The 14,730-nt window shown below is 35.5% G+C and overlaps 1 protein-coding gene across 1 annotated transcript; it reads left to right on the forward strand.

The window, feature by feature from the left end:
* The first annotated feature begins 13,330 nt into the window (after positions 1 to 13,330).
* LOC113054876 (C3a anaphylatoxin chemotactic receptor-like) lies at positions 13,331 to 14,307 on the forward strand. Its single transcript, XM_026220654.1, has one exon. The coding sequence runs from the start codon at positions 13,360 to 13,362 to the stop codon at positions 14,305 to 14,307; it is 948 nt and encodes a 315-aa protein (XP_026076439.1). The 5' UTR covers positions 13,331 to 13,359.
* Positions 14,308 to 14,730: the final 423 nt, after the last annotated feature.

A 14,730-nucleotide genomic window follows, 5' to 3' on the forward strand; every position in this document is an offset into this window, starting at 1 on the left:
GATTTTCTGCCTTGATTCCAGTTAGAAAATAATGTATATGTTACATTCAAAGTGCATTGAAGTATGTAAGATGTGAATTTAAATTGTATTTATTTACAGAGGTATATGATGTCACACTTGTCCATGTGTGACATTTTGCAGCACAAATCCGTGAAGGAATGTTCTTAAGTGAGGTAAATTTCAACAGATTTCCCCTAACTCAGGCAGTAAGGGAGCTGTTCAGCATTCAAAACAATCATCCCTCAACAGCTCATTTACAAACTGATCCAGCTGGGGCTCAACACTTTGCTGTGTTACTGGCTGTTGGACTTTCTGACTGGAAGACTTCAGGAAGTACAGGTCGGCAGCAATACATCCAGCACCATCACACTGAACACTGGGGACCCCCAAGGATGTGTGCTGAGCCCCCTTCTCTTCACTGACTCACGACTGCACACCGTCACACAACTCCAACCTCTTTATTACGGTCCCTCCAGAAAAACGTGATTATGCGATCGCCTGATTTAATGCATAATCAAGCAAAGACTGCATATTTATGCGGGGGTCGCATTTTTTCAAATACGCCACACTTTCGCTGCATAAATTGCCAATTTCAGGAAGCAAAATATGCGGAGGTAGCATGATTTCATAATAATAATAATTTTAGTTGCAAAAAAGTCACATATATCTTAGCAGAAAGTTGAAAAATGTTGTGTTTACTTCACACAAGTAAATTGACATTATTTCCCAATGGGAACCTTATGAAGTGACGTAACTGTGTGACGTGAACATCATCTGTGAAGCCCGCGGTGAAACCAGGGTGAAGGACGCAAATCATTCTCATCTGCCAAAAAAAAAAAAAAAAAAAAAAAAAAAGCGCAAAAGACCGCGCGAAGCAGTTACCCAGTGTGTTACATGACAGTGGGGGCAAATTATTTTGAGAGAGGGATGAGGACGAGGAAGGCGATTGATAGGCCAGTGTTAAAGGCTACGCAGTTAGTTTTCATTTTCACAGTGGACTGTTGTAGTTTCATTCAGAAGTTGATTCACCTCTACAGTTGTAAGATTGTACTTTTTTGTTACAGAATAGTACCAAAACCTTACAGTTGTAAGTATATTAGTAGTATGTAAAATAATTTACGTTGCAGTAAGAGATTGCACTTTGCAATTCCTATAAAACAGCATTTGTATTTGTGTGATTTGTGTGATTTTATTTGTATTCATTTTTACAGAAGTTGTTGCTAGAGAACTTGTTTGACTTTGTTTTGAACTTGTTTTGTAAGTTTGAGCCCTGTGTTAATTAAGGTCTGAAATAACAGTATGAGGACTTAAATATTATGTGATTTAGTATGCTTGCTAATCATAGGAAGTTATAAGAAATGACTCTTTACAGTAAGGTAGTAGCCTAGTGAGAACAGGGTGTTGGGGGGGATCACCAGTTTTTGCAAGTTCCAGCAATTTCATCGCATAAAATTGCAAAAATATCCTGCATATTCCATTCCAAAACCTGCCGCAAAATCAAGGATTTCTGCCCGCAACAATCACAAAAATAATCTGCGTTTTTCTGGAGGGACTGTTATTAAGTTTGTGGATGACATGACTGTGATGGGCGTCATTAGCAACAAAGATGAGACAAACTGCAGGAGCGAGATGAGTCACCTGGCTGGGTGCTGCAGTGACATCAATTTCTCTCTGAATGTGGAGAAGATGAAGGAGATTGTTGTTGACTTCAGGAGAGTTCACACTCAGCGCATTCCTCTGACCTTCAACGGTGCGCCTGTGGAGAGAGTGAGCAGCACCAAGTTTCTGGTTGTGCACATCACAGAGGACCTCTCCTGGACTGAAAACACAGAAGCACTGGTCAAGAAATCACTACAGCGTCTCTACTTCCTCAGCAAACTGAAGAGAGCCAAAGCCCCGTCTCCCATCATGTACATAATGTCACTGTTTTATAAGTTGCATTGTCTGGAGATTTTTGAATTTTTTCAGTGCCCAATTTCTGTTTGATTTATTATGAATGTGCAAATTATAATCTATATCACATGAAAACATTTACACACATGTAGATTTATGTAATGACGCGGAGGCGGCGTTAGAATCCATGTGCAGTTTAATAACATCCACAGCAGACATATCCAAACAGTAGGCAGAGAATCATAATCGTAGAAGGCAGAGAATCATACACATATAGGCAGTCCAATCCAAACAACAAGACAGTGGGTAAATCCAAAGGCAGAAACGGGGAAACCAGGCAAAGATCATACACAATAAGGCAAACTATGGCAATGGGAAAAACGCTCTGTAAGGCAGACAGGCTGGCAATACTTCGCAACGTGATAGTGGTGGCGGCCATGCTTATATATAGCACAAATAGGAAGTACAGGTGAAGCAGAGGGAACGGAACACAGTCAGTACTCGGGAGAGGGCTCCCTCTGCTGGCGTGGCGTTACAATTTAATTTATTTACACACAGTTTGAGTAAACAGGAATATATTCTGTGAAAATATGTTTAAGTTTATTTACTTACCTTCTACAGAGGCACCATTGAGAGCATCCTGTTGAGCTGCATCACTGTGTGGTATGGAGCCTGCAACGCGTCCTGCCGGAAGACTCTGCAACGCATAGTGAGAGCAATTTAGAAGATCATTGGTGTCTCTCTCCCCTCCCTCCAGGACATTTATGGAACCCGTCTCACTCACAAAGCCCTCTGCATCACAGGTGATCCCACCCACCCGTCACACAGCTTCTTCAGTCTGCTGCCATCAGGGAGGAGACTGCGGAGTCTCCAGGCCAGGACCAGCAGGACTGAAGGACAGCTTCATCCATCAGGCTGTCAGGAAGCTGAACTCGCTCCCAAACTCATCCCCCGTCCCTCTTCTGCCCCAGGCCACACTGAACTATGAACCCCCAAGATCCCACATCCACAGGTCCTTCCACCCCCACCCCCCACTAACATACGATGACATGCACCAGTCACTTTGTGCAGCATTGATCTGCTAACCACCTCATTGAACGTCATTCTACCATCACATCACATTTAAATAAAATAACTGCTCTTGAGCCCTTTGTCACTTTAATCAGACTGATTAAGCTTTTTTTTTTGCACTAAAAATCTTTTTATCTGCACTGTTTGTTCACTTCACTGGTTAGAACTCTATATGCCATGTGCCTTGCGCTGCTTTATTTAACTTTATATTTAATTGTATTATATGTCTTTTTTTACATTCCCTTATTGTATAGCTGTATCTTATATTTTATATATGATCTAGATTTTTAGGCTCTACTGTTAGTGTTCTCTGTATGCAATATTCAGAGCTGGGGGTCACGAGGACTGGAATTGAGAACTGCTGGATTGAACGTATACAGTAGGTGTTGGCTTTGTGCAAAGGCTGATTGTGTGATGATGGATTTGTAATGAGGATTTTCATTGTACTTTAATTTAGCTATGTTGTATGTGGCTGATGATATTCCCTCTTGCTGTGCCGTTAAGATGACACAGTAATATTATATATATATATATATATATATACTGAAAAAATTTATTAATGCAACACTTTTGTTTTTGTTCCCATTTTTAATGCTGAACTGAAAGATCTAAGTATTTTTCTATGTAGACAAGAGGTCTATTTCTCTCAAATATTCATTCACAAATCTGTCTAAATCTGTGTTACTGAGCACTTCTTCTTTGCTGAGATAATCCATCCACCTCACAGGTGTGGCATATCAAGATGCTGATTAGACAGCATGATTATTGCACAGGTGTGCCTTAGGTTGGCCACAATAAAAGGCCACTCTAAAATTTGTATTGGGGGGTCCGGGGGAGTCCGAAAACCAGTCATTATTTGGTGTGCCCACCATTTTCCTCACGCAGTGCAACACATCTCCTTCAGACTTGATCAGATTGTTGATTGTGGCCTGTGGAATGTTGTTACACTGCTCTTCAATGGCTGTGTGAAGTTGCTGGATATTTGCAGGATCTGGAACACGCTGTCGTATACACCGATCCAGAGCATCCCAAACATGCTCAATGGGTGACATGTCTGGTGAGTATGCTGGCCACGCAAGAACTGAAACTTTTCTGAAGACAATCGGTTCCCTTCAGAGGTTCATTCATATGAAAACTTGAATTAGCAATCAACACGGGCATGCACGATACAAGCAAAGTACTAGATGTTTCCTGCCAAAATGTGCTACGATAAGCTATTTGTGCCATGTTGTTTTGCATAGGCCTATACTAAGTTCCAGTTTTAAAATAAATAATTTTTAAGATACTTGACAAGAAAATTTTATCTAGACAATTATTATGAAAATAATATTATACATATATTATGAAAATAACATAATGTGCATTTGTTGTCGTGATGCTCTTTCAAAAACATTTCTTAAAGAAAGTTACCTTATACTTTTAAAATCCTACCCTATGAAAACACACTTCTGGCAATGACAACCACTAAAATCTAAAATCTAAACTAAACACTTATGTGCTGCTGTCTTCTTCAATGTAAATGATCAACCAGTTGTGATTTTAGAGTTTAGAGTTAATTAATAACAGTTGATGTTATTAATTAATTCTCTGCTGCAATTTTCAAAACAAATAAAAATTATTTCTTGTGAGATCATCATTGGTAAAGAGATAGCTACTTACTTGTGAGGCATGAAATGTCTTAAAGGAATAGTTCTGTGAAGTTCTGTCATCATTTACTCACCCTTACTCAGTTTTTTATTTCTGTCGACCACAAAAAGAAGATATTTGGAAAAATGTCTGTATCCGATCAGTTGATGGTTCATATTGGTTGATTGGTTGATGGATGATTGTTGCCCATCAACTGTTGGGATACTAGCATTTTTCTTTTGTGTTCAACAGAAGAAACTCTTACTAGTTTTAAACAAGGGGAAGATGAGTAAATGATGACAGAAATTTCACTTTGGAAGTGTACTGTTCCTTTAAGCAACAGAGAAACACAATCCAGCTGACTAGAAAAACTGACCAATCATACTGATGCACATTAAAGTCCACATAAGTGAGGAGATCCTGACCTCTGGTGGTGTGGATGGCACTGTATCATGTCCCAATAATAATATTATTTATTATAAACACTGCCTGTTTGTGATGAAGTGTTTGCCATTAATTTGTTGTTGTTGCTGTGAGCACTGTCATGACACTTTGACCTAAACATATACAGTACATGTGTAACCCTGGACGCTACATGTATTCTTTATATTAATAAGTAAATTGATAATGTCACTGTTTTATAAGTTTCATTGTCTGGAGATTTAAAAAAAAAAATTCAGTGCCCAATTTCTGTTTAATTTATAATGAAGGTGCAAATTATAATCTATATCAAATGAAAACATTTACACGCATGTAGATTTAATTTATTTACATACAGTTTGAGTAAACAGGAATATATTCTGTGAAAATATGTTTACGTTTATTTACTTATGTGAAGTACAGTAAAAAAGGAGCATTAATTAAATATGTAAATGTTTTAAAATATATTTAAATTTATAGATATCTACTATATTTACATATACATAAATGTAATATGATACAAAATATTAGAAATTAATATGTGTACATATATTGAACATTCTTATATTTAAAACATATGATATCCAAATGTTTTTACATATTAAGGAAATAAATGTGTAAATATTTCTGATAAAAAATATTAACATTTTTTTTATATATGTGAAAAATAATTAAAAGCCAAATATTTAAATATATTTAAAAATGTATTTCAAAATATATTTACAACACCTGCAATCTGCAATGATAGAGCTTGGAATATCCAGGAGAATTTTTAATATAACTACGATATGATTCTTATGAAAGAAAAAAGTAATATACACCTATATGCCTTGAGGTGGAGTAAAACATCCTAATTTTCATTTTTGGGTGAACTAACCCTTTAATGAACGTGTATTAGATCTCAGGTCTTGCAGCTGGTAACTATTTCTTTCAGATCTTCATTTTAATAATAATTTTCCTCATCCCTATTAATTTGAAATGCTCCTGCACTAAACCTAGAAATATTACATAGTCTAGAGAGAGATATGCTACACCACCTGTCAAATTCTTTGATTGATGGCTTTGACCTTTTGACCTCTTACCCCTGATCCACCTGACCACCCACGTGACTGTGACCTTTTGACCTTTACCTCTCCCCCACCAGCATGGCTTTAAACTTTCAATGTTTGCAGCTGTTGTTACGACATGTGATGAGATCTGTTTTTAAATAAATCATGGTTATATGTCATCAGCCATGAAATTACTCAATATTTACAACATCTCTCTCTCACACGCACGTGTACACATTCAATCGACCCCAGGTCTTATATATATATATATTTTTTAAAATGAAAATAAATTATGTAATCTCACATGATATAAAACAAAGCAAAAGCTTTACACTAGTTAATAACCATTTATATTTACATTATATTAATGATTTTTATGCAGTATCATCCCCTAAACCTAACATTACAGTAAACATTCTATAGATCATGTGGTAACAAACATTTTACTAAAGCAAAGCAAATCATTTGTCATACATTTTAATCATGCATTCAACATTTACTCATGTTTATTGATCTTATAAAAAATATTTTGAACACATTTTAATTTTAGTTTTTCACTAACCAGGCATAAACGCTGCTTTCATAAAATCACAGACAAAAAATGTACATTCATATAATTCACATATTTTGGTTGCACTTTATTTTACAGTACGTGTACTTACATGTACTTAAATACACTGTAAGTACACTATCTAAGTAAGTTCTGGTATTACAAGGTAACTACATGGGGTAGGGTTAGGTTTAGGGGTAGGTTCAGGGTTAGTACCTAGTTATTACATAGTTATTGTAATTACTATAATAAGTACATAGTATGTACATGGGGAACAGGACTGTAAAATAAAGTGCTACCCATATTTTTATAGCCCTGTTCATGCTAAATACAGTTTATTCAGACTTTAGCCATTAATACGTTTTAAGAGACTAAAAAAACTCAAATGTCAGGGCATGCCAAAATATTTCCAGTGCCCCAAAACCTACTCAGACTCCAGGGGGTTAAAGAATATGGAAATAAATAATTATATATTACATCATGTTACTATCATGATGCTACTAAAACAATTCATTAATTTAAAAAAAAGTATTCAACATTTAAGTTTATCAAGATTATAAAACACACCAATCTCTTCTTTTAAAAATGATAGTAATGCATAAAATATGATTATAAAAAACATAGTATATAAAATAAACATTTCTGACAATAAATATAAAAAGACTGTTTAGACTGCTAAGAGAATGAAATGTCCCCAAAATAAAATAAAATAATAAAATAAAAATAAATAAAATAAAAATGTTTAAGTTGAATCGTAAACAAAATCCCACAGGTCCTCCTAGGGGTATTCTCCTGTATGTGAAACTGAGGGCAGCTTAACATTAATGTTAAGTTGAAATAAACAATACCTCTACTACATCTGACGTCCGGTGATTCTTAAATTTCAACAATTATAATTTATATTACGTATAATATTTATATTTTATATGCATTTTTATATATCTTTTAAATACTTTAGATTCTTTAAAGTTCTTATATTAGCATGATCTTCATGCTTCTGAAGTTTTAAGTCAAGTCACCTTTATTTATATAGCGCTTTAAACAAAATAGATTGCGTCAAAGCAACTGAACAACATTCATTAGGAAAAGAGTGTGTCAATAATGCAAAATGACAGTTGAAGGCAGTTCATCATTGAATTCAGTGATGTCATCTCTGTTCAGTTTAAATAGTGTCTGTGCATTTATTTGCAATCAAGTCAACGATATCGCTGTAGATGAAGTGACCCCAACTAAGCAAGCCAGAGGCGACAACGGCAAGGAACCGAAACTCCATCGGTGACAGAATGGAGAAAAAAACCTTGGGAGAAACCAGGCTCAGTTGGAGGCCAGTTCTCCTCTGATCAGATGAAACCAGCAGTTCAGTACCAGACTGTAGCAAAGTCAGATTGTGCAGAAGAATCATCTGTTTCTTGTGGTCAGTTTCAGTTTTACAAATGCTAGAAACGTGGCTTTCTAAGGAAAGATTGCACACCTAGGTTCATAACTGATGATGAAAAATTGACAGAGCAGCCATCAAGTCTTAGACAGTCTTCTAGGTTATTACATGCAGAGTTTTTAGGTCCTATAATTAACAACTCTGTTTTTTCAGAATTTAGCAGTAAGAAATTACTTGTCATCCATTTTTTTTATTGACTATGCATTCCATTAGTTTTTCAAAATGGTATGTTTCACCGGGCCGCAAAGAAATATAGAGCTGAGTATCATTAGAATAACAGTGAAAGCGAACACCATGTTTACTGATGATATCTCCCAAAGGTAACATATAAAGCATGAAGAGTAGCGGCCCTAGTACTGAGCCTTGAGGTACTCCATACTGCACTTGTGATCGATATGATACCTCTTCATTCACTGCTACAAACTGATGGCGGTCATATAAGTACGATATAAACCATGATAATGCACTTCCATTAATGCCAACAAAGTGTTCAGGTCTATGCAAAAGAATGTTGTGGTCAGTTGTGTCAAATGCAACACCAAGATACAATAAAACTAACAGAGCTACAACCACGATCAGATGATAAGAGCAGGTCATTTGTAACTCAAAGGAGAGCAGTCTCAGTACCATGATACGGTCTAAATCCCGACTGGAAATCCTCACATATACCATTTTTCCCTAAGAAGGAATGTAATTGTGAGGATACCATATTTTCTAGTATCTTGGACAGAAAACAGAGATTTGAGATTGGTCTATAATTAACTAGTTCTTTGGGGTCAAGTTGTGTTTTTTTTGTTGAGAGGCTTAATAACAGCCAGTTTGAAGGTTTTGGGGACATATCCTAATGACAATGAGGAATTAATAAAGTCAGAAGAGGATCTATGACTTCTGGAAGCACCTCTTTTAGGAGCTTAGATGGTATAGGGTCTAACATACATTGGTTTAGATGATTTAACAAGTTACAGTTACAATATACAATTCTTCCTCTCCTATAGTAGAGAATGAGTGGAATTGTTCCTCAGGGGGTCTATAGTGCACTGTCTGATGCGATACTGTTGCTGATGGCTGAATGGTTACAATTTTATCTCTAATAGTATCGATTTTAGAAGTAAAGTAGTTCATTAAAATCATTACTGCTGTGATGTTGGGAAATGTCAACACTTGTTGAGGCTTTATTTTTCATTAATTTATACACTGTATTGAATAAATACCTGGGGTTATGTTTGTTTTCTTCTAAAAGAGAAGAAAAGTAATCGGATCTAGCAGTTTTTAATGCTTTTCTGTAGGATAGGTTACTTTCCTTCCAAGCAATACGAAATACCTCTAGTTTTGTTTTCCTCCAGCTGCGCTCAATTTTTCCGGCTGCTCTCTTTAAGGTGCGAGTATGTTCATTATACCACGGTGTCATACTGGTTTCCTTAACCTTCCTTAAGCGTAAAGGAGCAAATGTATTTAAAATGCTAGAAAAGAGAGAGTCCATAGTTTCTCTTACATCATCAAGTTGTTCTGAGGTTTTGGATATGCTAAGGAATTTGGATACATCAGGAAGATAACTTAAAAAGCAGTCTTTTGTGGTAGAAGTGATGGTTCTTCCATACTTGTAACAAGTAGAATTTACAATTTTGGCTATATGAAGTTTGCACAAAACTAAATAATGATCTGAGATATCATCACTTGGCTGCATAATTTCAACACTATCAACATCAATTCTCTCTCTCTCTCTCTCTCTCTCTCTCTCTCACACACACACACACACACACATACACACACGCATACACCACACACAAGTAAAACATGTTGCCAAAGTCTTTTTTTTATCTTTAAAAATAAAACAAAAAATATTTATTTTGCATTAAACTTATGCGGAGGAGTTTGTTTGTTTGTCACAGCACAGACATGGCTGTGAAGTTAAGATGAAGTTAAAGGGTTAGTTCACCCAAATATTAAAATTATATCATTAATGACTCACCCTCGTGTCGTTCCAAACCCGTAAGACCTCAATTTATCTTCGAAACACAGTTTAAGATATTTTATATTTTGTCCGAGAGCTTTCTGTCCCTCTTACACAAATCTATGCTATTTTCAGACACCGAGCAGAAAAGACATTTTGCATGGCCCTCTGTTTAGCTGTTACAAAATACATCTATTTAAAAGCAAAAAAGTTTCATTTACTATAAGATTGCATTACAGTAGTAGTGTAATGAAAGTAAACATTCCCTAAAGTTTATCGCTGTATTTGACTGTATCTGCATCCTTCTATTTATGTTGTATACTGTAAGAGTCATTAGGTGCATTTATATGGACACTTTTTGCTTCCATCGGAATGAATTCATTCTGATTGATGAATCAGAACGTAGTGTTTACATGAACGTTATATATAGATTTATAATGACAGGATACTTTTTTATGACATTTTATTCACCAGGAAGAACACCTCATTCCATGCGTTATACATCATACGTCATAACGCTATTTCTACGTCACTGCGCATGCGCAGTACTTTCCAGTTTCGGTTTTCAATCAAGTGTTTAAATGTCCTCTCGCTCGGATTACAAAAAGGATAAACCACCCCTTACAATCCGATCAAAATTTTTGTCGGATCGAGCCAATTCAGTCCGATTGACGTGTTTACATGTGACATTTTTATTCTGATTGTGCTTCTAGTCCTATTACGATCGGATTAGAAGGGTCCATGTAAACACAGCTATTGACTAGCAAAAGGATTCCTATTTCCCTAAAGGTTTTCATACGTGTTTTGAATTGATCTCACTATGTTCTCTAGGCAGTGAAGCAGTGTGTGTGTTTGGTTTGTGTGTCATCTGTGGCCAAAGTTTGAGTCTTACAAAAGAGAACATGTTTTTGACTAAACTGTTTGATTTTGACCTGGAAGTTTGACGTTTGTACAAGTTGGTGTGTAGTTTTGAGATTGTGTTTATAGTTGTGAGAAAATGGTGAATTGTTTCATGAACTGTGTGCTAGCAATCGATACAAACTGTAATGCATTTTTAATGCCACAGAACTTTGCAAAACTCACAGATGGAAGTCAAAAAGCATACAACATCACACATTACATATCTCAACACTTCACTTCACACACACGCAGGCAACACCTCAAACACTGTGTAAATAACATATTCCACTTTAAACCTCACACACCACAAATATAAAAAAGCATGTAGGTGTGTTTCAGTTGAAAGTGTAAAACTGCACAAAAATAAATAAATAATAATATGCTAGATTTACTATACTGCTATACTATACTTAATGCTATACTTAAAATATACTGCATAATTTTTTGCAACCCTTTTCTTAAATAAATTTCACATGGAATTTTAAACAGTGTGTCTTAAAATCTGTAGTCTGTAATACTTAAATATTGAGTATCCCAATGAACAAATGTATTATTAGGTGTAACACAATATTTTAAGTAGATTTTACTAATTACTAGTTATTTCTTCAATAAAAGTCTTGCTTACCCCATTATGAAATTTAAACTCATTTAGATTGATCATTTTAAGTTTTTGTATTTAACAAATTCCTAGGTACTGCTCAATACTTAAATTAGTTACATATTACAATAAGTGGAAGACATGAGACAACTGGTGAATATTAATATTAAACTTCTTTGTTGTAACTTATAATCTCTTAAAATATTTATAAGTTTTAATGACAATACAGATACAGTAAAAATACAGATTACTGAACAGCAAGTATCAACATGCTGTTTTATTTTTGTGGTGCTGTGTGTGTGTGTGTGTGTGTGTGTGTGTGTGTGTGTGTGTGTGTGTGTGTGTGTGTGTGTGTGTGTAGTTTAAAGTGGAATATGTTATTTACACAGTGTTTGAGGGGTTGCCTGCGGGTGTGTTTGATTGCAGTGAAGTGTTGAGATATGTAATGTGATGCTGTATGTTTTTTGACTTGCACCTGTGAGTTTTTACAATGTTCTGTGGCATTTAAAATGCATGCTTGTATCGATGGCTAACACGCAGTTCATGAAACAATTCACCATTTTCTCACAACTATAAGCACAATCTCAAAACTACACACCAACATGTACAAACGTCAAACTTCCAGGTCAAAATCAAACAGTTTAGTCAAAAACTTGTTCCCTTTGGTCAGAGTCAAACTTTGGCCAAAGATGACACACAAACCAAACACACACACTGCTTCACTGCCTAGAGAACATAGTGAGATCAATTCAAAACACTTATTAAAACCTTTTGGGAAATAGGAATCCTTTTGCTAGTCAGTGACTCTTTCACTATATGACATAAATAGAAGGATGCAGATATAGTTAAATAGAGCAATAACTTTAAGGAAGGTTTACTTTCATTACACTAGTGTAAAGCGATCTTACAGTAAATGAAAAGCATTACATAAAAAGCTTGTTTATCTGCTCAACACATTTAATCTCTCACACAAGCAGCTTCCTCACCACTTCTGCTCCATCAGACATAACAGGACTCTTTATTTGTGATGAAAATGGCAGAATTTATTTGGATAAAAGGATTTAAAAACATGAAAATCTCCAAGTGATTCACATTGTTAAAAGCCATTCAAACTCAAATCACCAGCAAACTGTTTTTGCATAAAGAATTTAAAATTCAGAATGAAACATTGCAGGTTCAATAACCTAAAATGAAGATTGTTATACATATACTCACATAAAGCAATACTATATAGAAAATAAAAATTAATGGATCATTTATATCATCACCCAGTGTAAACTATCCTTGTCCAGCTCTCTATAAATACAGATTAAATTAAATATTAAATTAAAAACAATAATATATTATAAATTAACATTTCTTTACCTTAAAATTTTTTAAATATTGGTTTAGTTATTTTCTGCATATTTACATGTTAAATTGCCATTTAAATAGCTGTTTTAGCCTTAGACATTTAGTTTTAGAAATTACTATTTTTTTCAATTTATGAATTCCAGATTATCCAGCCTTACAGAGTTGGTCATGATGTTTCACAACTCAACCATGTTTGAAATGTTGAAGCATGATGATGTAACAAAATTAAGGAAGTGGCATAAAGTCTTGAGCATTAGAGAAGAAAACATTTACCGGAATATTTGTGAATCGAATCACCCCAAAGTGAGTCATGATTACTTACCTTGAGTTATTTATATGATTTTTTTTGTAATTTTAAGTAATGATAAAATAGCATGTTGCATGTTTGCAATCATAATTCAGCCTCACTGATAATAGAAATACATCATCATATAATCATTTAGCTATAAAAGTTATTTACTCTTTAAATATGATTTTACAGGATAAACCAGGCACTTCAGCTCCATCACTGCAATGGAGGAATATTATTTCATTTTGGAAAATCCGATGAGAGTGATTTCTCTGGTCTTCTTCTACCTGACCTTGATCCTCGGTGTTCCTGGAAATGCCTTTGTCGTGTATGTTGCTGGATTGAAGATGAAGAGGACTGTTAATACAGTAGGGTTTCTGAATCTAGCGATTGCTGACCTCTTGTGCTGCCTTCTCACTATTTACTATCTGATCGGGAGCAAATTTGATGATTATTGGCCGTACGGATCCACATCGTGCAAGATTTTCCACTTCGTTCTGCACATCACCATGTTTGCTAGCGTTTTCACCTTGAACTTGATTAGTCTGGATCGGTTTACTCTGGTGATCACACCGGTTTGGGCTCAGAATCATCGCAGCTTGTTCATCGCACGACTGTCCTGTGCAGCGGCCTGGATTCTGGCTTTAATTATCAGTCTGCCTTTTACGATGTCAAGAGAGATTTACACAGAAAATAATGAAACATACTGTGTGCATCATCAAGCTGATGAAGAGCATTCTGAAAGAAGGTATAGAAGGTTAAGCATCATCAGATTTGTGTTTGGCTTTTTGATTCCTCTCATATGCATCACAACATGCTACGGATTCATCGCACGCAAGTTAGGCAGGAGACATTTTCACTCTGGACGAGCGTTTCGCATCATGCTGGCTGTAATTGTGGCCTTTTTTCTGTGCTGGCTGCCGTATCACATAGTGGATTTGATAATAATGTACGGAGATCAAGCAAGTTCTTTAGTAGGTTATGCAGTGGATCCACTGGCTGTATCTTTGGCGTATTTCAACAGCTGTCTGAACCCCATTCTGTATGTTTTCATGGGGCGGAGCAATGTTAAACTTTCTCTAAGACGTGTTTTTGAAAGAGCTTTCTCTGAGGAGGGAACACAAATGACTCAAACCACCCAGTCCCAGTCACAGCAAAGCCACTCACTGTAGTGAAGATATGAACTCATTCTGTTTTCTGATTGAATTGCAAAACCATTTCATTATTTTGAAGTCATCATCAAACTCAGCAAGTCATCTAGCTTGTATTCATGATTCCTGTTTTTTTTTCACTCTCTCTATTTTTATATAATATTTATATATATATATATATATATATATATATATATATATATACATACTAATATATATATATATATATATTAGTGGTGGGCCGTTATCGGCGTTAATGTGAGAGAGATTTTCGCTTACGCATTATGTTAATGTACTTTCGCGCTACAATAATGCGCTCTCGACATTTGACGGAAATAACGCCTTTCACACATAGTCTGTCTGAAGTGCGTATGCAGTCCGTGTGCGTTACGTATATGGTGCAGAAGCAGCACGGACTCATACTCATTGTGCTTTCACACAGGA

Source organism: Carassius auratus, chromosome 35 (genome assembly GCF_003368295.1).
Source record: "Carassius auratus strain Wakin chromosome 35, ASM336829v1, whole genome shotgun sequence".
In the NCBI taxonomy this organism is placed as follows: Eukaryota; Metazoa; Chordata; class Actinopteri; order Cypriniformes; family Cyprinidae; genus Carassius; species Carassius auratus.